The sequence below is a fragment of the Desmodus rotundus genome, chromosome 1 (assembly GCF_022682495.2).
Source record: "Desmodus rotundus isolate HL8 chromosome 1, HLdesRot8A.1, whole genome shotgun sequence".
In the NCBI taxonomy this organism is placed as follows: Eukaryota; Metazoa; Chordata; class Mammalia; order Chiroptera; family Phyllostomidae; genus Desmodus; species Desmodus rotundus.
In genome coordinates, this window is record NC_071387.1 from 46,289,148 (window position 1) to 46,312,907 (window position 23,760).

Consider the following 23,760-nt stretch of genomic DNA (forward strand, 5'->3'; position numbering starts at 1 on the left):
AAGACATACTTCGCGCACATATCAAGTTGACGAAATTAGAAAGTCTGGTACCAGGCGTTGGAAACGATGCAGAAACACTGGAACTCTAACTCTGCTGTGGGGAAGGGCGATGACTACCCTTCTGGAAAGACAGCTTGGCACTGTACTGTAATACTGAAGACGTACAAATCTGGTGCCCTCGACCACTGCTGGATTCACATATTCAAAACCAGGGACCCAAGAAACAAGACGTGCTTCAAAAAACACATATAACAATGCTAACAGCAGTACTGTTTTTAATAGGAAAACACTGAGATAACTCAAATGTCCCTCACCATAGACAGTATAAATAAATAGTGGTATACAAACAGAATAAAACATGTAATGTCGAATGAACCAATCAGAGCTCCTGCAACAACCTGGATCAATCTCACCAATTTCATAATATTGAAATACAGAAGAGATACAAAATGACATGCATAGTATCAGGTCTGTTCAAAACCAATGCCTGCCACTTATTATTTTCAAGTTGTTCAGCAAATAAAATGCATATCCATTTCCACCTATTCAAAGGCAAGAAAATAAAAAAAACATGGCAAGTTGTTAACAAATATGAATCTAGATGGGAGTATACAAAGGTTCATTGTATTATTTTGCTACTTTTCTTTAGGTTTAATATTTTTTCAGATAAAACGAGAAAAAAGTTCAAAACTTAGATAAATCTAATTTATATTGTTTAGGAATAGGTTTTCTTTTTTTGTTTTTTTTAATATTTTATGTATTTATTTTTAGAGAGTAAGGGAGGGAGAAAGAGAGGGAAAGAAACATCAATGTGTGGTTGCCTCTCAAGTGTCCCCCTACTGGGAACCTGGCCTGCAACCCAGGCAGGCACACACCCTGACTGGGAATCGAACCAGTGATCCTTTGGTTTGCAGGCTAGCACTCAATCCACTGAGCCACACCAGCCAGAGCTGTTTAGGAGTATTTTCTTCATCTGGGCAATAGATGTGAGTTTTCTTTATAATTATTTATTAAACTATACATATATATTTTCTGTATGTATACTTCACAAAAGAACAAAGGTAAATAATGTGATGATGTATATAAAAACACTTTCAAAGAAAAAACTTCTATACTTGTTAAACTTATTATTAAAAAATAATTATAAAGCAACCAAACATTAAGTAATGGAGCTTTTGTTATGTGGGTCATTTACTTGACATACATTTATCCAAAGGTACATACTGAGGACCAATTTTTGAAGCTAGCAGTAATAATGCCACCTGATTTTTCCATGCGACAGTTCTTACATAACCATCAATTCTGAATCTTGTTTACTTTGATATTAGGTAGTATATTTTTCTAAATACTTCCCATGAGCTGAATTTGATACCCCAATACTCATTTTGGCATAGGTTACTTAAAAATTTATTGTAAGAAAACTCTGAATTAAAGTTTTATAATTATTCATATATCATACACAATTTATACTGTCCATGTATAAATGTGGTCATTTCTATAGGTTATTCCAAATTCTTCATTAGGATTTCACAGTATTTTTTGGTAAAATCCTCAATGTCAAAATGTTCAGAATTTCATGTTTTCACACTTTTAATATATTAATTTATTTGATTGTCATCTTCTTCTGAGTCATCTAAATCAATATCAAAATCTAAATCATCACTTTCTTCATTTCTTCTGCAGTTTCTTTTACGGCTGGAACCTGGGTTATTTTCAGTGTTTTCTGTCTTTTCTGGCTCTTTATTAAACCTAAAGGTGGAAGGAAAATCTCTTTATTTCTCAGGTTTTTACTATTTAACTGTATAGACTGAAAAAAAACTTTACCCTTCTTCCTGATTAACACAAGCCTAATGAAATAAGTATAGAGAAAAAGACCTTGGAAGACTAATTTAACTCTAGATCCAATGAACTGTAATACTGTTAACAAAGTATGCTCAAAGAAATTAATGCATAATGTCCATTAAAGGAATATAGTTACCTAACAAGGAACTTTTCTTTAATGAGTAATAAATATGAATTTCATGGGTAAATATTTTAATTTTCTAAAAACATGAACTTTTACTTTCATTGTAATGATAAATTAATGCTTTTTCCTATATGGTAGAAAAAGTCTACGTTAGTGTGATATACTGTAACTGAAGACTCTCAGAGCTACTGAATGCTTCCTTAAGTAAAATTCACTTACCAATTACTAAGAGTAAAACCCAAATGTAAAAGAAATACTCACGGAATAACAATGTCTTCTTTCTTTCCACATTTTGCACAGACTTCAAGTTCACAGGCACATGGTCTACACATTATGTGATAAGAATCCTTCACTGTCTTTTGTAAACATTTAACACTAAAAGTGGAAAATGAAATCAAACATTAATTTATGTTAATTATTGAAGATTTACTTGATAAAATGAGGAATTACAGCTAAATGTATAGGTAAAAAGCCTAAAAACACAATTCCTAGATTTCAATCTTGGTTAGATATTTATCTTATGTAACTTTTTTTTAAAATGCACATCTTTATTATTATTATTATTTTTAAAGATTTTATTTATTTTTAGAGAAAGGAGAAGGGAAGGAGAAAGAGAGGGAGAGAAACATCAATGTGTGGTTGCCTCTTATGTGGCCCTCCACCGGGGACCTGGCCTGCAACCCAGGGATGTGCCCTGATGGGGAATCAAACTGGCTACCCTCTCCAATGGCAGGCCAACACTCAATCCACTGAGCCACACCAGCCAGGGCTAAACTGTATTTCTATGTCATAGCAATGACCAATGGTTTTCTGTAAAACTTGACAAGCTGAGTCTAAAAGCTAGGAGAAAAAAAGCAAAGAAATTGTAACAGCCAAAAAACAATTTTCAGAAAGAAAAACAAGGTTGGAAAGTCTCCTGACTAGATTTCAAGACTTCCCAGAAAGCTACAGTAAGCAGGGTGCTGGGGTATGGGTGAAAGGACAGACACACAGATCAGTGACACAGAATGGAACCCCAAAGGAAACCCCTACGTACGTCACTGATTTCCCACACAGTACAAAAGGGAATTCAATGAAGAAAGGATAGGGTTTTTTTTCCCAACAAATGATGCAGGAGTAATTAGGGAGCCACAGAATTAACAGCAAATGAGTCATACCCAAATATAAAAGCAGAAAATATTTGCAAAACACATATCTGATAAGATTTATACACCCGGAATATAAAAAAAACTTTCAAAAGTCAGTAACAAGTAAAGAAAACAACTCAATAAAAACATGAACTGAAGATACGAACAGAACTTCCTCAAAGAAGAAACAGGGATACAAAATGAGCACATGAAAAGATGCTTAGCGTTACTGGTCATCAGGGGCGTGCAAATTTAAATCACAGTGAGACATAGCGTATGGCTAAATTACCTGGAAGTCTCATAAACTGCTGGTGAGAATGTAAATGGTGCGCCACTCTGGAAATAAGTTTGACAGTTTCTTATAAACATACCCTTAACACACAACCCAACAATTTCACTGAAAACAGATGTTCACACAAAATGTGTCAAAAAATGTTACGGGAATCTAATTCATAATCACTAAAAATTAGTGACCTCATGGCTCAAGGGCAGCGCGTCTGACTCCACAGACAGTAAAAATTAGCCAGACCCTAAATGTACATCAACTGATGAATGGATGAAAAATCAGTAGTCCAATCTGTGGAAAAACAAGTTTGGATTAGGAAAATTTGCAGTGTTTTTTTTTTGCTTTAATTTTTTAAAGTTTAAAAAATACTTTAAAGAAAGTCTCTCTTGGTTAGGTTTGCCTGAGGCTTCATGAAAATTAGAATGTTTTCATTTCTGCATATACATTGTTTCACACACGGGACTCCTGGGGCAAATCAATCTTTAGGTATTCAAAATGCTAATTCAGAGATAAAACTACTTACAGAACTGTCAATGTTAAAATTTACATGTAAAATAGGCTTAAAAATGGGATCTCCGGTTTTGGAATCTGAAGTCAAAAGATCACAGATTCTACATTCTCTAGCACAACTCTTCAAAACACTAAACACTGGCGCAGTCACCTGCAGAGCTTATTAAAATGCAGATTAATGGCTACGCCCATTATTTACATAATCAGAATCTTGGGCATGGGTCCCAAGAATGTGCCAGTTAAACAAACTCTTCAAGACATTCTTATGCACACCAGCCCTGGAAAACCCTTGACTAGATCAAAGCAACACTTCCTTGACAGGGGGGCTTTCCAGTGTCCCCACTGCTGGTGGGGATTGCAAGGGCCAGTTTGGAGGAGGAATTCTATTGCTGAGAGAGATTATTCCCTTTTCAAATTTAAATTCCTTCTGGAAACCAGTTAGGTTGCATTAGGCTAGTACCTCTGTGACTTTAAATACCTATTTTTCTAAGGAGATACACACATTTTTTTGAATGGCATGTTTCTTCTCTATAAATGTGAGATATGTTTGTGAAAATCTAAACTACATCAATTTTTAGATGTTTATAATCTTCGAGTTTCTCTGTCACAGAAGTGGCACCCTTGTGTCTTCTCTCTCAAACTCTCAATCCCTGCTTTACACCCTCACTGGGCGAAGAGTGGGATAAGGTCTGAAAGTAACTGAGTTTCTGGATTTTTTTTTAACCACATAAAATCTTGACCTTAAGCATAAAATGGTTTAGATATTAGTTAATGATAAGAGATACACATTCCAAGTTGTCGTAAAACTTGTGAAATACATTAAAACATCTTTAAAATAACTGGAAATTATTTAATCACTCCTGAGTGCTTTTTTCATACATAGCAAGGAAAAACTTTAAAGTCACCTAAATGTAAATTTTACCTCATTTCCCTTGAAAATGGCCATATTTTGAAAATTTTGTGAGTACACTGCTAACTAAGAGAACTTCAAATGTTAAAGTAATGATGGTTTCCTTCTCTCATTTTTCCATAGAATATAAATTCCTAGGAATAACCAAATAATCTTGACCATTCACATACCACGACAAATTGAATTAATGCAAACTGTGGTCAAATATAAACCATGTTTACTAACAAAGAAGACAGTAATATACTTTTTAAAAATGCTGTTTTAAAAGTAAAAGATATTTACCTTTTCACAAAACACAAAAGAAAAAGTAATTAAGTATTAAACATTTTTCATTCTATATTTAAGGATGAAAATCAGAGATAAAATTTGAAGTTTTCAATGGGCCTCTGCAAATACTAGAAAATATTATTTTGAAAATGACACTGACTTAGGAAACAGGGACCCAGATTCTAGCCTAGCTTTGACATGTCCTTGCTACACAATCTTTGAAGCCACTTTAACTTCTTTGAGTCTCATTCTTGTAACGGATACTAAAAGTCCCAGCCCATTAGGCATGAATAAAGACAGCGGCACTTCCACAAAGTCAGTTAAAAAACAAAAATAAAAAATCCGTATACCTTCTAATGACAAGATTGTGATATTAACATGATTTGTCATATAGTATAATAAAACATATCAACATCTGGAAGGTCTGTCTAACTTGGTGAACTAATATTTTTCAAATGAGCAAATGCATTATGTTACAACATCATCCATAAGAGAAAGATCTATTCAAAGCACAAGACAGAGCAATTTAGTTTAACTGCATCTAGTGTTCGCCAATGTATTTCAGATTCTACATTGTAGGAAATGGCCATTTGTTGAGACTTGGTATAGTATCAAGGATGAATAACTGCAATTATCAGGAAAAGGCTATCAAAGTTTACTTTTCCTTTCTGAAACCGAGGGTCCTTATGACAATGATTAAATTTACCTTTAAATCTTAGTTCTAGTAATCATCTCACCCTCAGAGATCTAGCCTTGACCCCCACCAACAGCACTAATACCCTAGGCTGCAGGAGAAAGCAGCCTGACCTGAGTAATGATCACAAGGTCAGGCAGGGCCTCTAATGGTAACATCTTGACCTAAGTTTTGTGTTGGCTCCTGCACCCTAAGGTGGACTGACCCCCTGGCTACTTTACCTGAGACCAGATGGAAGGACACTGGGGCAGACCTCAGATCCGTCCTAAAACCTGAAGAAATGACTCATTACCCTTATCTCACCTCCAACCAATTAGTTCCCAGCTCAAACCAAACCCCTAACCTGGGGTGTCTACTGATTTTGCCCCATATAATCTGTAACCTACCTGCCACTGGGGAGTTCAGGTTTTTGAGTATTAGCTCCCCATTCCCCTGGGTGGCACAATTTATCAATAAAATAACCAATATTTCTCTACTGCCGTTCTCAGTGTACTGTTTGGCTGTGCTAGCACTGGGTGGACGAACTCCTTCTGTCCTGTAACACTTCTACTAGGAAGGCATTCAGGAGCTTTGTAAAAGTGTAAAACAATGCCACTTGTCTCAGTACTTTTGGTTCAAAATTTCTTTCTCATAAGAAGTTATTAATATTAACACTTAAGAGGCATACATTACTTATTTACTAAATAATGATTTTTTACGTGTAAAAGGGTCCTGAGATCAAAAGTTGGAGAACCAGAGATATACACAATCAATATCGGTGAGGAAAAGAACTTGTATTTCTAGTCTTTCCTAGAAGTAAAAGGCTTGTTTTACTCTCCCACAGCTTTTCTGGCGCTGCTTTCAACTCCTGGTCGTATTATTGTATTTTAACCTTTATCATAATTAAGCTCCACTTGTAACTGTCTCACGTATGTGATGACTAAGTGCTTTTATAAACAGTGAGCTGTGCTACCCCACCTTTGGTGTGCGAACAGTAGAAACTTAACCTTGACAGAATCCCACAGCACATTTCCTCCAGGGGCTCCGAGTAATCTGTGCTAACATAGAAGGGCTCTGAGAAGATACTAAGCAATTACATCATATGCTACTCAGAAAACGCTTTCAAGAAAACAATGTTCCCAAATTCCAAGAATTTTGAGAAGTTACTGTTCACTTTCCTGTGTCCCTAAATGATGTGTTTGAAAATAAGTGGAAAGATCAGACCAAATCTTCTAGTTGCAGTAGTAAATTTGATTAGGATAGTTCTTTTTTCAAAGTTTTGTTCATTTTTAAAATACATATTTTTTAATTTTGATTTTTATTTATTGATTTTGAGAGAGAGAGAGACATCGATTTGTTGTTCCACTTATTTATGTTTATTGGTTGCTTCTTGTGTGTGCTGACTGGAGACCTAGCCAGCAACCTTGGAGTACTGGGGATGATGCTCTAACCAACTGAGCTGCCTAGCCCAGGCCAGAATAATTCGTAAGAGTACAAAATGATTCACCTCTGATCAAGAGTAGTTTAAAAAAACAGAGAAGATAAATATCATTACACTTCAGGGTGGGCGATTTTAAACCAAAGCTTGCTGTACAATCAATATTAATGTCAAAAAGTAGGCTTCACACACAGGTGAGCAGTGACGACAGTAATGACGACTGTACTTTCACCTTTAAGCAGTATATTCAAAGCTGACAGAAAGTCTTTTTTTTTGAAAGACAACACTGATTAATGTTCCTGGATCAAGATTATGTAACAAGGGGAAAGAAAAACTAAGAAGAGCAAATGAATGAACAAATGACAATTTATGCGGAATTCCCCCAAAGACATAGAGACAGCTCGAGATCATTTGCATTGTCTATTAAAGAAAACAGAGAATTCTTGATCATTTCCCCCTCCATTCTCTGGTGTCTTCCTCAGTGTTTTGTGTAAACACTGTTTATAGCAAGCACTCTTCTATCTTTAATTTATAAATTTTCTAAATCTATCTCTCCTGCTTTCCTTTTATTATTCCCGTACAGTCTTACCACGTGCCCTAAAAACAAGTAGTAAATGCCAACTGATGGACGAAGAACCCAGTGCCAAAGACTGAGTGCAAGGTGCTGCCGTGAACACAACCACAAGCCGGTGAACACCTCCCGTGCTCTCCGTGCATTAATCTGCTTCTTTGAAAAGTGACTGCAGCGGTACTCTTTATTAGGCAGAATCTTATGAGTACAGTACTTCTTTCCCTCAAAAGTTTATGGGTTAACAAATGCTGGCAAGGATGTGGAGAAACTGGAAACCTGTGCACTGTGGGAGGGATGGTAAAATGGTGCAATCACTGTGGAAAATGTATAGAGAGTCCTTAAAAACTTAAACACAGAACTCCTGCAACCCAAGTGTCCATCCATCAAGGGAGGAATGGATAAACACAATGTGGTGCACACACACACACCGAAATGTTATTCACCCTTAAAATGAAGGGAATTCTGTCACATGCTACAACATGGATGAGCCTTTAAGACATTATGCTTAGTGAAATAAACCAGTCACAGAAGGACAACTACTGCATGATTTCATTTGTATGAGATATTTAAAGTCGTGAAATTCATAGCAACAGAAAGTACAATGGTGGTTATCACAAGCCTGCAGGCGTGAACAGGAAGTTGTTGTTTAGTGGGTATGCAGTTTCAAACTTGCAAGGTGAAAAGAACTGGAGATCTGTTGCACAACAGTGTGAGCACACTCACCGTGAATGAACTATGTACATTTAAAATGGTTAAGATGGTAAATTTTATGCATTTTTTACTACCACCAGAAAAACAGATACGCAGATGGACAGATAGAGAACTTCAAAAAGAACAGGCAGGGCTGATGTATGAAAGATTATCTTAAAGGTCTTACTTGGGCTAATTGGGCTGTAAAAACAACCTTGTGGTAAAGCGGGAGCATATTGTTAGAGAGGTAAGCCATAGAGTGGGGCACGACCTGCTTAGCAACCTCTCATCCCCCTCTATCTCACCTTCTCCCAAATAGTATTATTTTTTGTTTTTTTCACAAAACGTCCCCTCCCTCAACTCCTACACACACCATACCAGACACACAAAAGCAGAAGTTCTCTTGGGGACAAAGCTCCCCATCTGCTGCTAAAAACCCAGCTCTTCCCCATAGAAATCCTTAAAACATTTGTGTGTAACAAGCCTTTTTAAAAATATTAATTCATTCAAACTCCAGACCAATGGAGGCTCTCAATCATTCTTAAGGCATTTAAGGTCTGGGCTCCCTTCCCCCCATTCAGGAAAGTTCTGTCTTGGCCTGTTGTATTTAATGAACTTCTGGGTAATCTTTTGTTTTATTCAAGAATTTTCTACAGCTGAAAACTTCATCAAACACTAGACTAAGATATTGAAAGGACCAAAGTTTTGCCTCCCTGAAGCTGCTTTTTTGGGATACTGATTTAAAATTGTTTATTAAAAAACAAAAGAGTCAAAAAGAAAATTTGATCCTCCCCACCCCTTTCCCGCCCAAGAGATTCAGACAGAAACCTGCTTTGAGAAGGGGGCCTTGGCTTAATCTCCTTAAGCATCTTCACCCCAGTGTCAGTCGGGAAGACTCCAGGCTGGTGAGCCAGATCCCCCCACCCGCTGTGCCCCATTGTTTCCGAGGTGCCCAGCAAGAACATTCCTGCCCACGTGTTCTCCTCTCCCTCCACTACCTGTAAATGGCCCATTCTCACTCCTAAAATCTAAGCCTCCATCCCATACCCTCCGTTTTCTCTTTTGTCCAAAAATGTCTTATATACCCAGTGTTGCCTCACGCTTTGGACTTTTCACAACTACGTGAATTTCCCATGCACATGTATTAAAAACGTGATTTTTCTCCTGTTAGTCTTTGTTAATTTTATTATTAGCCCAGCCTAGAAAAACATAGAAGTTGAGAGGAAAAGTATTTATATTTTTAGCTGTCTACAATATATATGATATGTCAGTGACTTGACCTTGTGAATATCCATTTTATACACAGCAGGGTTTCTCAACCTGGACACTATAGACACGTTGGGGTGCTATGTCTTTGCTGTGGGGACTGTCCTGTGTATGGGCGGATGTTCAGCAGCCTTCCTGGCCTCTACCACCTACACGCTAGTGGCATCCCTCCCAGATCCTCTGATCACTGTAATCAAAAATGTCTCAGGACATTCCCAAATGTACCTGGTGCGGGGTGGGGTGGGGGGGCAAATTCTCCCTCTTTCCTGTTGAGAACTACTGATGCAGGTCTTACAGGACTGATTCTAAGCTCAGACCCTAATCTCTTTGTGGCCCATTGTTGTTTTATGCCAGCTTCTCCATTCTCTTCTACTGCTATGGCCATGTTAAACATTACCTAGCACTGTATTATTGGTGGATTTTTCCTTTATGGGTAGGAAGAAAACAGAGGCAGACTAGAGAGTCTAGCGCAAGTCTAGGTATTTGCCCACCCTACTTCTAAATTAACAGGATAAAAGGATTGCCAAGCTACCTAAAATACAAGGTGTAACACGTTTCTAGGTACCAGCTTAGCCATTTCTGTACCTGGACATATAACCTATTTCTCTAGATGCATGTATTTTTTTAAGCTTTATATAAATAAGCATAAATTGCAACACAGAAAAAACTTAATTTATAAGTGATTAGCTTGAACAAAACATTTAAAATTTCAATACAAGTTATGCTACTGTGGCGAATCTAAAAATATATAAATATTTTCCACCCACTTTCTAAGTGCTTCTGGTTGGGCTAATAACAAAATTAAAAAAGACAGATTAACAGGAAGAAATAAAAGTATAATGCATGCACAATTCCAAAGACAGTGAGGCAACATTGGGTATATAAGACATTTTTGGAAAAAGGAGAAAAGGGGGGTGGGTAACAGGTTATTGGATTTCAGATGTGAGAATGGGCAATTCACAGGGAGTTGAAGGAGACAAAACACACACCCCAGAAAAATCCTTGCTGGGTGACTCGGAAACAATGGGACCCAGAGGGTATCTAGCTAACAGGCACCTGCCTGAGGTTGTCTTGTTTACCATACTTAATTCAAATTAAGCAAAGGGAAACATCATAAGACCTCCTTCCTGGAGCTGGTTTCTCTAAATCTCTTGGGCAGAAAAGGGAGGGGGAGGGTCAATGGTTCTTTCTGAGCCTTTTGCTTCTTAAAAAACAGCTTAAAATCAACACCCCCCAAAAGCAGCTTCAGGGTGGCAGAGTCTTGGTCCCTTCACTACCATCAGCCTCTTTCATCAGTGGATTTTAACCCCCTTTACAATATTGGTTAAATCTTAATATGCAGAGAAAGCCAGGTGCACACAGATGAGTTATACTTCCTAAAGACTCTCAATCCTGGATGGGAGTTCAAAAGCTAGGCTTTCTAAAATGCCTTATGTGTCACAGGTTCAGTGTAATCTGAAATTTATAATGCTGTAGGCCAGAAAGGCAGCCTCCTAAGTAATACGTTTGGACCATGTTTTGGCGAGTAGTTTGTTAGTCTCTCATTAGCCATCATTTATTTTGTATTATCTAAGGCTTCTTTATTCCTAGAGACCTTCCTTCAGGCTTTAATGTCATGTAATCTGTATTTTGGTATTTATTCAATATTTCATTCTCTGATTTTGCACTCATGACGAGCTATTCTGTGGCTAACCTCACCTGCCTCCAGGTGACGTAGAATAGCAGCTCCTGAGGTCGTTCAAAGGCCTCTGGGTGAAGCTGTACTGCCCAGGTAGTGGCAACATCACCACGAACTTACCTAACTCATAAGAACTTCAATGACTCCAAGATAGGACACAGTTGGTGGCCTCTGGGTCCACGTGCCCACAGACCACCGTTCTTAAAGGCTGTTATGTTACATGTTTTTTGGAACTAAACATAAAATTTGCTATTAACACTGTTTCTGTTCACATTTTTTAAACTGAGTTTCCTTCTGAAGAGAGTATTTGTACTTCCAGGATTGCAAATTCTTCTGGAGCACGAATAGCATTAAGACCACAACAATACACACACACACACACACACACACAAATGGAAAATCCAAGAACTGTCACAAATAGGTAAGTTCAGAAATTCTACAGAAAATCATAGCATCTACCAAATCTATAATACAATAATCTTTTACATACTGGCATTCACACAGAAGATAAGTATACAGGATGCAGCACATAAAAGATAAGAAATTAAAATGCAAATAATGGATGAGGCAGGGATGTTTTTAAATAATTTCCTTTGTTATAATACTACTCTATTAAACTCTATGGCTAAGTAAATATTTGTAACCTACACCTCAAACTCTTTTAGGAAATAACAATACCAATAGAAAAATGGAGTGTGATGATCTCTAAATACATTTTTATAGAAAGATTGGCTGAAAATATTCAGAAAGTTATAAACCTTATGTCAGGCCCATTAACTAAAACTACATGCTCTGTAAGCACAACCAGGACCTAGTTTCAATTGTACAGAACACAGTTAACTCATTCATGGATATCTAGCACTGGATACTAACAGCTGCCAAATTTCCTACTGCTAATTTGGGCCAGTGAGCATAAAAGTCATTAGATTTGTTTCAAAGTGCTTTCTTTGAGGAGCAAATGCTAGAAGAACACAGACAATAAAAAAAACCTACCTTAAAATAGCAAAGAGAAACATATCTATACAAAAGGGGGTCAACTATACCTATAATAAGTAGTAAAATTTTTTTATTAAAGTGTAATACAAAAAAATATTAAATAGCTTAAGTTAATCTATCCTTCCTTGAGGCCTTTATCTTTCAATATTAAAAAGAAGCATCTTAAGCAAAATAAATTGCCCAAAATAAAAAATTCAAAACTAGTAAATATTCTCAAAAAACAAATTACACTATAGCTCGATTTACAGATTTGTAAAAGATCTGACATTATTTTTCAAAACACATAAACAGTAAAGGTTATATCATATTTATTTTTTAGGCTAACCTTCCAAACTAAGTAAATTTCCTCCTTGAAGGAAGAGAGGACACATTTAAGGAAGGTGCCACTACTCAAAAACTAAAAGGAAAATAAAGCAACAATGAACAACTGTGTTCTCAATAGCTAATACCTAAGCCACCAAATTAAAACTCATAATGTAAAAACACTATCGCATGTATTAATGCCAACTTTTCAATTTAAAATGATCACTTGGGCAGCAGTTGCCCCCCAGTACAGTGCTAACTCAGCTGAGCTAAAGGATCTAAGGAAGCAGCACCAGGATGCACGGAAGTCTGCTAAAACAGAATCCCAGAATCCCAGAAAAAGGTTCAGGGACAGAGGAATGAGAAACACAGTCCAGTATCTGATCATTTAAACCCAAGTATTCAAAGAGATGAAATGATAAATTACCAATTTAGCAATTTATTTACGATAACTTCATCTAAGCCACTTCAGTAATCTTCATGGGTTGCATTAAAAAGTCAGATCCATTTTAAGACCCTTTGGGAAAGATAACCCATAGTAAATATTGTTACCTCGTTAGTGGGAGGTAGATTTTTGTAAAACAAATATTCTCCTCTCTGCCCTAATGCACCCTTTATGAACAAAAGTCTATAAAAATGGTGCATTACTTATTTATAGAATAATGGGGCAGGAAATGATCAACCGAGTTTTTCAATCTACTTTCCTTCACAAAGCAGGAGTCAGTATGTAAGGTAAGCTCTACATGGGAGAATGAAATCTGTTCTCTATTTACCTCAATATTTATTTCAATACAATTTTGAAAATTGTGGGATGAAATAGCAAACTATGGTACATATGATACTGGTAAGGCAATTAAGAATCTTAACTCACCATTTTTTAGGCTTTGACAATGGTTTGTATTTGCTGTATTTTACACGCCACTCAAGAACTTCTTTACAGCGTTGACATACTCCATCATGAAGTTTTTCATTAATTTTCTTAAAAACAAGAAGAAAAGCAAATTGAGAATTTCACCTGTGAGCCAGCATTACGAAGCCCATGAAAAAGGCACACAAGAAATTTAAAATTTTTTTAACACATAGTAACCTAAGTGTTAACACTTTATGATACGTATTTTTATGTACATTACTCAATTTGCCCTTTACAAACCAAAGATTCTTAACTGGTGTAGCTCAGAATCACCTCTAGGAAACGTCTTCACCTGCTGGCAGGAGGATTTTGAGAAAGTCCCACCATTGATTCTGAGGTGACATATGTTAAAACTAAAACTGTAGAGTTAAGATATGTGCATTTTACTGTAAGTTATACCTCGATAAAAATGCAATAATAAAGAAGAAAACCTAATTCATATTTTAAGACTATTCTTTTGACAATTCAGATCTGTCCACTGAGAACTAAGAAGTCAGACTTAGAAATTAGATAGTCCTAACCGGCCTGCTGGGGAGAGCAGAGACTATGAAAGCTGAGAAAGGAGTACCAGGGAGAAGCAGCTGCAAGCAAGAAGGCATTTAATTATTCAACTTAATCCTTTTGTATTCTCATGTAAAAAAAAATGGTTTAGAAAAGTTACCTTGTAATATTCTTTATTAAAATAAGTTCTAATGGGAAAAAGAAAAGAAAAGCTACCTTGCTCATCTGGCTTCTTCAAAACAGAAATAAATATGCACATGTAAGTAACTGTGGCGGGAAAAGGGCTGTAGGAGGGGGAAACCCCATTTTTTAAATAATTCATTTGATTCAGGACCTACAGTAAGTATTTTCACTAAGACTCTGAGGATTCTCTAACTTACGTGCAGTGGAAGCCTGGTCTTTACTTATTGTTAGAACAGTGAGTAGAGGACATTTCAAGTTTTCTTTGTTTTCATTTCTCAAGAGGAAAAAGAAAAGCATCACAAAAAAAGCAGATTCTTTGGAAAGTTATTTGATTCTGAGTTAAATAAAAGTACAATGTTTAGTGATCACCCGAAGCAAAACTTCCCAACAGTGCTTATTACTCTTTAAAGTTCTACACAAGAAGGCAAAATAATTTCACAAAACTTTTATTCAAAGAGAAAATATTTCAAGGGTATTTTCAAACACCATAAATTAAGCTGTGAATACATTATGTTTGAATTTACATCTGTGGTGAAAAACAGAAATCTGTTACTCATGAATTGGGTATTTCTTTCTTCTCGACTTAGATGGAGTCCCTGGGAAAATACATTCCGCATGACAGTATATTCCTTCTTACTACGGTCTGCTAACTATGGCCAAAAGAGAGAAATCTGTGCTTGATATCAAACTCCTCTTCTTATGCTAAGAAATACCCAGAACGAAAGTTCACATTTCATCTTTTGTTCTCACTGCACTCTGTAGCCTACAGTATCTTGCTAGAAGCATTATTTAGATTTTCATAACTCTAGCAATGGGAACAAGCTAATGACTTGATTATGCCTACAATATGAATAGGATGTAAACTTTCTAATTAGAATATTCTGCCCTGGCTGGCGTAGCTCAGTGGATGGAGCACGGGCTGCAAACCAAAGGGTCACTGGTTCGATTCCCAATCAGGGCACATGCCTGGGTTGCAGGGCAGGTCCCCAGTGGGGGGCCACATAGAGGCAACCACACATTGATGTTTCTCTCTTTCTCCCTCACTTCCCCTTTCTAAAAAAAAATATATATATATAATATATATAAAATCTTTAAAAAGAAAAAAAGAGTATTCTTAGAATGCATGGCTTTTCTTTACCTGCAATTTTATTATATATGACATTCTGCTTGTTAACGAGGAAGCATTATTTGGTCTCATTTGTTTCTGTATCCAGTTTCTGACCAGTTCATCTTGATTTACAAAGCTACGCATAGTTCTGAAACTGGTTTCTTTAGGTGGATCAACAGTAGAACAAAACAGGTCTTTGTGGGAACTTGTCCTGTGAGTGACGTGTGGGGCAGTATAAATGGAGATGCTGTACAGAGCTCGCATGACTAACAGGCGCTACCAAAACTTACACTTGATTTTCATGTGTTAAGAATGAATGGAAGTCAGAGTGAGAACAGTACTTTCACTTAAAAATAGTTTCAGAAAGAGAGAAAATTGTATATCTTGTTTACTGTACTTTGGCAAACTAGAAAAAGTGAATTCCAGAGATGTGAGCAATGAAAACTGTCCCAGTTCTAGGAATCATTCTGCCGGGGGGCAAAAAGCACGGCAATGACGTTCACAACTAACCCTGTTGGGGCAATTAGGTTTTGTGTGTTCCTCATGGTTGAAGATTCCAAGGAAGTGGATTTTCAACAGCAGTTAGAATTGGAATTTTACTTGAGAATTTCATTTGAAAACTGTTTTTATTTAGAGAGAGAGAGAGAAAGAAACATTCATTTGTCGGTCCCCTCATGGATATATTCATTGATTGATTCATGTATGTCCCCTGACGGGAACCAAACTCTCAACCTTGGCATATCAGGACAACACTCTAACCAACTGAGCTACCCAGCCAGGACTGGAAAATTTTATTTTCTAAACCTGTTTTTTTAAAATGATGAAGGGAAGTAAAATATACCATTGTTCTAACGGTAGCATTTCTGAAAAAATTATGATGTACAAAAAATCCTGGTGAAAGAGTGTATTAGTTAGCAGTGAATGATATTCAAATTCCTCCCCCCCCCACAATAGTATAATCCTCCTGTTAAAAGTGGTGGTCCCCAACCTTTTTGGCACCAGGGACCAGTTTTGTGGAAGACAATTTCTCCACGGACTGAGGGGGAGGGAATGGTTTCAGGACGATTCAAGTGCATTACGTTCAAGTGCACCTCCTGCCGTGCAGCCGGTTCCTAACAGGCCTGATACCGGTCAGGTCGTGGCCCAGAGGTTGGGGACCCCTGTGGTAAAGGATACTTTATATTAAGATTATTAAGGATAATATTTAAGCATACCCAATATAAATTCAAAACTTAGTTCTGTAAGAACAAAATCCTTGAAAGATCATTTAACTTAACTACCTACTCTCCAGATCTTTAAAAGAAAAAGATCTTCAATGGAAAATTCCACTGAACTTAAGAATCTTAGTAAAAGAAGAAAACTTTATTTTCCAGTGAATTCTTTTTTAAAAAATGTTACAATAAACTTAAGCTGTATCAGAAGATACTCCTACTTAATATATATATATATGAAGTCTAAAAAATGTCTTGGCTACCACTAACTCATACAACATATTTTACAGTAAATGTTATCCCTGCTTTGAATACCGTGTTGTCAGACAATTCATCTTTGGCAATGTAACGCAGCAATTCCAAAAAGAAGCTGGGCGAGGACTTAAACTCCCAAGAAGGTAGCAAGAGTAACTTGTAAATACAACATCTGTATCAACGTGCTGATGCTGGAAAATATTTTATGTAACGTAAAGGTATCATTTAACAGGATGACAACACTGCTGTGCAGGAAAAGGAATCTGAATACCATTTAAGAGAAATATAATCTTTCATTAGGATTTTTTGGTACATAACTCAGAAATACTAAAAGTAAAACAATGGTGTCTTTTATTTCCTTCATTATCTGAAAAAAAAATTCTAAGGAAAATGCTAATTCTTTTCAAATTTTTCGAATTTTTTAAAAGGATTTTATTTTATTTTTTATTCTTAGAGAGAGGGAAAGGGAGGGAGAGAAAGAGAGGGAAAGAAACATCCACATGAGAGAGAAATGTCCACTGGTTGTCTCCTGCAGGCCCCCAGCCTAGCCCCCAGCCTATCCCACAGCCCAGGCATGTGCCCTGACTGGGAATCAAACCTGCAATCTTTTGGTTGCAGGCCAGTGCTCACCCCACTGAGCCTCATGAGCCAGGGCAGAAAAATGCCAATTCTAACTGCTGTTTAAAATCCATTTCCAAGGAATTCTCTGCATTAAACCTGCCGACAAAATTGGGTATTTTATATCTTATTTAATCATATTAAATGTATAGATTTTAACATTTTCTAGTTACAGTCCCTCAGTCTAAATTTGGTTGGTAGATAAGACTCTGGATTTGGGAACAAGAACTTATATTACTGTCTTTCTGGTTGTAACTTTCAAATCAATAACTACATTGTTTTAAATCCTTTTAATATGGCTAGCACACTGTTGGGCATAAAGTACCTTACAAAATAAATACAAGCAAAAAAAAAAAGTGAGGGAATCAGTTTGGGACGGTGGAGGGGGAATGAAGGTAGGTAGTCAGGAGTGCTGCTGGGAAGTGCCCTTGCTAGAGATGGGCCACAAGTGAGAGGTGAACTTTCTGACAGCCTGTAAAATGGAAGTTCTGCCCCTACCTAATTCAATGTCTATAGCATGTCACAACCCAGTTTCTCAGAAATAGCACAACTACTCTTTTTTTTTTTGAGATTTTATTTATTTATTTTTAGAGTCAAGAAAGAGAGGGAGAGAAACATCAATTGGTGGCCTCTTGGACCACATCGCTCAGGGTAACAGCACAACTATTCTTGTTATTGAAAGTTACATCTTTCCTAAAAAGGACACCCACAATATGATAATAGTAAGCAATGGTCTCAAAAATGTTCTTATAATGCAAAAGCATATAATAGAGCTGTTTTCTACCCGAGTTCGCAAAGTACATGTTCTATAGTGCCAAACACAATGTAGTCAACAACCAAAAAAATTCGAGGGTACAATGTAGGTACAGCTTCCTGATATTCACAGATCTACAGCAATGGACTACAAATCATAAGGACACTGTCAATAACTAGTACTCAACTGAGTCTAAAAACATTCTCCTCTATTATGAAAATTGTCAAACATGTGCAAAAGTTAAAACAGTAGCACTAATGCATAGCCACACATACACTGCCTGCAGACAATGAAAACATTTTACCTCTTCGCTTTTCATGTGTGTGTGTGTACATATCACTTAAGTTGCAGACATCGAGACAGTTCACCTCTTAATCATATGTGTCCTAGAAATAGTTTCTTAATCACAGTATCATTACTATCTCAGAAAAATGAAAAACCACCCCAATGTTATTGAATGTAGCCAGTCTACTCTGACATTTCCTCAACTGCTCCCTAACCCCCTTGTCAGTATTCAAATGCTACTTGACTATTATCTCTTTTGATCTGGAAGGGGTTCCTCTATTACACTGTTCTTAAAAGTACCAGGCAAATTGTCTTCAAGAATATCCCACATTCTGGATTTGTTGTTTGCTTTCTAATGGTGTTATTTAGCTCACTGCTTTATCTCCTACATTTCTGTAAAGTGGAAGTTAGGTTTAAAGTCTTGATTAGAACCAGGTTTAATATCTTTCGCAACATTTCAGAAGTTCTGATGCTGTGAACTTCACATTACTGTAAGTCAGGAGGCACAAAATGTTCAGTTCTTGCCTAGTCAGAAATGAGAAATGTGACTGATCACCTGGTTAAAGTGGGACCGCACAGATCTCTTCAAACTAGAAAGATCAGCAACAATCTATGGGGCCATTTCAATATACTGTTCCACAATAATATTTCAGTTCATGGTTCTAGCCACCATTCAATATCCTTTGCCTGAATAAATTATTTTAAATGTTAACTTTATTATTCTCTCTAAACTAATTAATTTTTTTAAGGTTGCCAGCTAGTCCGTTTTGAGGTACAATCTCTATAGAGTAAAACCGTACGGCTCTGTTAATCTGATAACCGAAATATAGAACACTTCCATCATTCTGAAAAAGTCCCCTATGGCCTTTGCCATGGTCAATCCCCACCACCACTCCCAGGCAACACCGATGTTTAACTCTGCTCCTATGTTGGCACCGCCCTGCCTGATTTCAGGAGCTGTAAACCCCCATGGCTAAGGCTGCTTGAGAGACCTTGGGACCATAAGCCACTAAGGAGACAAAGCTTATCACCCATCATTGGCTAACCATCATTGGCTAACCGGTTATGCACTGGGGGCCAAGCAGGGTGAAGTAAAGTGGGCAGAGTCAGCACCCATGCCAGGGAGATAAGTTTTGTCTCCTTAGTGGCTTACGGTCCCAAGGTCTCTCCCTCAGCCTTAGCCATGGGGGTTTACAGCTTCTGAAACCAGGCAGGGTGGTTCCCAACACTCCTATAGTTCTGCCTTTCCCAAAATGTCATGTAAATGGAATAATAAAGTATGTAACTATTTGAGGAGCTCATTCCTTTTTATTGGTGAATGGTATTCCATTGTACAGATGTGCTACAATGTTTATTCATTCACCATTTGAAAGATATTCTGAGTTGTTTTCAGTTTGGGATGCTAAAAATATTTGCATATAAAAACTGACATCTTAACAATACTGTGTACATGTGAACAGATGTTTATTTCTCTTGGGTTAATATCTAAAAATGGTATTTTGCGTTATATGATTAATTAGGCTTAATTTTATAAGAAACTAATAGTTTTTCTGTCTTTTTTCTTATCCTTACCCGAGGACATGCTTATTGATTTTAGAGACAGGGAGAAGGGAAGGGAGGGAGAGAAACACAGATGTGAGAGAGAAACATTGATCAGTTCTCGCATGGGAACTGACTGGGGACCAAACCCACCCTGAATGGGGACCAAGCCAGAAACCTATGTATGTGCCCTGACTGGGAATTGAACCTGCGATCTTTTGAGCCAAACTAGCCAGGGCAGGAAACTAATATAGTTTTTCAGCATGGCTGTACTATTTTGCATTTCCATTAGCCATGTATGAGGACTGTTTTTCTGCATCCCTTCCAGCATTTGAAACTATATAACATATTTTATTTTAGCCATTCAAATACATGTGTATAATTATCTAATTATGGTTTTATTTAAAATCTCCCTAATAACTAATATGTTGAACATCTTTTCATGTGCTTACTGCTATGGTGTATTTTCCTTAGGGAAAGGTCTATTTAAATCTTTTGCTCATTTTTAAATTGTGTTGTCCCTTTTCTATCGACATGTGAGGGCCAAGTATATATTCTGCATACCAAGCCTTTATTGATAAATGCTTTGCAAATATATCCCCCCGATCTATACTTTTATTTTCATTACCTTAACAGTATTTTTTCTAAGACCTTTCTAATTTCAATGAAAAGCAAATTTTCAATTAATTCTTTTATGCACCATCCTTTTCATTTCAAGTCTAAGGAGTTTTTAAAGAACCATGAAAATTTTCACCTATGTCTTCTTCTGGAAGTTCAGTAATTTTAGGTTTTACATGTAGTCTACGATCTATTTTAAGTTAACTTTTGTACATGGTACAAAATACTGATAGAGGTTCTTTTTAAATTATAGATGCATGTCCAAGTTCCAGCAACATTGAACTGCATTTGTATCTTTGTCAAAAATTAAGTATGTGTGGGTCTATTTCTGAACACAATATTCTATCACATTAATCTATGCATCTATTCTTTGACCAGTACTACCCTGTCTAGATTACTATAGCTTTAAGGTTTTAAAATCAGTACTGTGCATCTTTCAACTCTTCTTTTCCAACATTATTTTAGCTATTCTAATTCTCTTGCTTTACATTTTGGAATCAGTTTGTTGATTTCAACCAAAAAGCCCACTATAATTTTTCTTTATTTTTATTGTTGACACTATTACAGATGTCCCTCAGTGATAACATTTTTCTTTATCTGTATTTTTATAAAATTTCAATAATGTGAACATGAGCGCTTACATATATGTTCACATTATAGAAATTTTATAAAAATACAGATAAAGAAAAATGACTACTCATCAGTGTGATTCTATACTTTCTAGCATTTCAAGCACATATATTTACAGAAATATGCATTGCTTCTGCATGTACTGGTTTACAAGTTGGTTTGTCCTTAATTTTTTCATACTAGTGTGTACATATGTACATACATACTTGGAAAGCATGTTTTTATTGGCTGCATTATATTCTCTCAGAGAAAACTGTAATTTATTTAACCTATTCCCTATAATTTGACAGTTCTGTGGTTTCCAATATCTGACTGAATGTACATTTTTTAAATGTAGTATGTTATATGCATCAGGAAATTTCTAATGAACCTGTAAATTCTCATCATATTATATTTGCACATAAAAAGTTCAGTCCAATTTCAAGAAGACAGTAAGAATAAGAGGAATTTAGCAGGGACAAAACTCATAGTAAAGAATAACGGTCCCTTTCTTGAATCAAGAACACAATTACTTGGGTATTGAAGAAGCAAGGGTTTCCTAGTATCATCTGCAAAAATTTGCTTTGCTTTTGTAATATGGCAGCTGAAATTTCAAAAAGAATAGAAGACATGGACATTTTCCTTTTAAAAAGGGAATTAAAATATTTTTGCTATAATCAACTTAATATTACATTTACTAGATAGAATACCACACCTATATAACCTAAAATGTCAATATTGAGTTCTAGTCACTTAAAACTTTCAAATCTACAAACTCTTTTATAATGTAATAAGAAGTAATATTTTAAATATCTATTAGGTACTCATATAAGAAATACTTTATTTCAATAAGTTACTAAATCTTACTATTTTTATGTATTATATTATTTCAGAAAATGAGCTAGTCATATAAATATCTCAGAAATACTTTTGAAGTAAGTTCTAGTAGTAAAACTGGTTTTATTGTCATTTAAGGAAAACATATCAAACTAAAGTTACTATAGACTTTTTATATTTATTTTTTAAGGAAACTACATCTGTTCAATATAGCTAATTAGAGACTGGAATTTTTATAAGAATTTTTTTATATTTGTAAAAATTTATAAGAATTTTTCACAAAAAATCAGCCCAATTCTCCTTTAAGCAAAATACTATCCTAGTGAAATGTAATACTTGATATATACACATTCATACATGCATTCATAAAAACATAAATATTTGAGTAACCAATATTTGATTTTTTTTACCATATAAAACTTTAATCAAAAGATACCTAAGGTATTAAGAGTGAGGTATATTTCTAGCACAAGCTAAAATTACTAATTTTCTTCCCTGAAATCTAGTCCACCTTCCCCCATTGACTCTACATTCCTAATTCCATAAAACACCAATATCAAACTGCGAGAAGGAAAAACAAGTACTAGAAATACTTAAAATATTCCTCTTGTTCCATATACTTACAACATAAGCTTTTTCTAGTCAAGAAGTAATACTTGGTTCCCTCTCCCACTTTTTTTTTGTTGTTGTTATTGCTGGAATCTTTAACAAGTAACATCTGCGAAAATAAACAACTGCATTTTCATCCAAAGACTGAATATAAAATGAGTTCTAACCATCCCAAACAGAGGACTATTCTCTCAGTAAGGGGGTAGAGCTATTGTCAGCTTCAATTACACAGAGAGGGTTTATGTGGAATCTACCCAAAGTACCTACTGCTTCATTTCAGCAGCCAAGCAAACTATACAGATTTTCACTGGCAACCTTCATGCCAACAGACACTGAAATGGAGCCACACCTGCCTACGAGCAGAAACACGCTGTTGCAATATCTTCTTCCGGCAATAGGGAAACCTTTTAAGAAAGGTTTTACTCTAACTACTCTAGCTCGCTCATTTATTTTTAAGGAAAATTAAAATAAGTAGGTGCTGTGTATTTTAGCAAGCAAATATTTCTGTAGGAGTTTAATAACCACATCACTGCACTGATAAACTTATCACATCTTTCAAAGGTGTGGGCAGTTGAAACAAAGAGCAATCTGGAATGAAGATTTTTGATTCTCTCCATTTTTTCCTAAAAGGCACAATTCGAAATGACATATTATAAATGTTAAAAAACATTTTTTAGGGAAAGACCCACAATGCAATGTTAAAAGCATATTATAAGCAGAACATGGAAGGAATAATCTGACAAGGAAAATTTTGCCTTTCAATACTTAAAACATGGGTACTTAGTATTTTAAGATAATGTGTTTTCAATTATTTTTGAGACATCTTCATTATTAACTATAGGACATTTTTAGCAAATAAGTAACCCAAGTAACAACTTCTCTAAGTGGAAATAGCCTTATTGTTAGAGCAGTTCTATGGGAAGTAAGCCTTTTCTTTCTCACAATTCTGCTGCAAATGACCAAAAATGTTAATGGTTTTATCAAGGAATATTTTTGTCTTTCCTGAACAAAGACTCACCTTACAAAGTAGGATGTAACCCCA

General features: G+C 36.0%; 1 protein-coding gene across 1 annotated transcript in view; it reads right to left on the bottom strand.

Annotated features, from left to right (window-relative positions):
- Positions 1-258: 258 nt before the first annotated feature.
- The window catches only part of C1H9orf85 (chromosome 1 C9orf85 homolog), a 46,939-nt gene continuing 23,437 nt past the window's right edge, over positions 259-23,760 (bottom strand). Inside the window, exons 2-4 of the mRNA XM_024554666.4 lie at positions 13,553-13,659; positions 2,228-2,341; positions 259-1,749 (exon numbers count right to left, since the gene is read on the bottom strand). Of these exons, the coding sequence (XP_024410434.2) occupies positions 1,599-1,749; positions 2,228-2,341; positions 13,553-13,659 (372 nt within the window). The 3' untranslated portion in view covers positions 259-1,598. The remainder of the gene's footprint in view (positions 1,750-2,227; positions 2,342-13,552; positions 13,660-23,760) is intronic.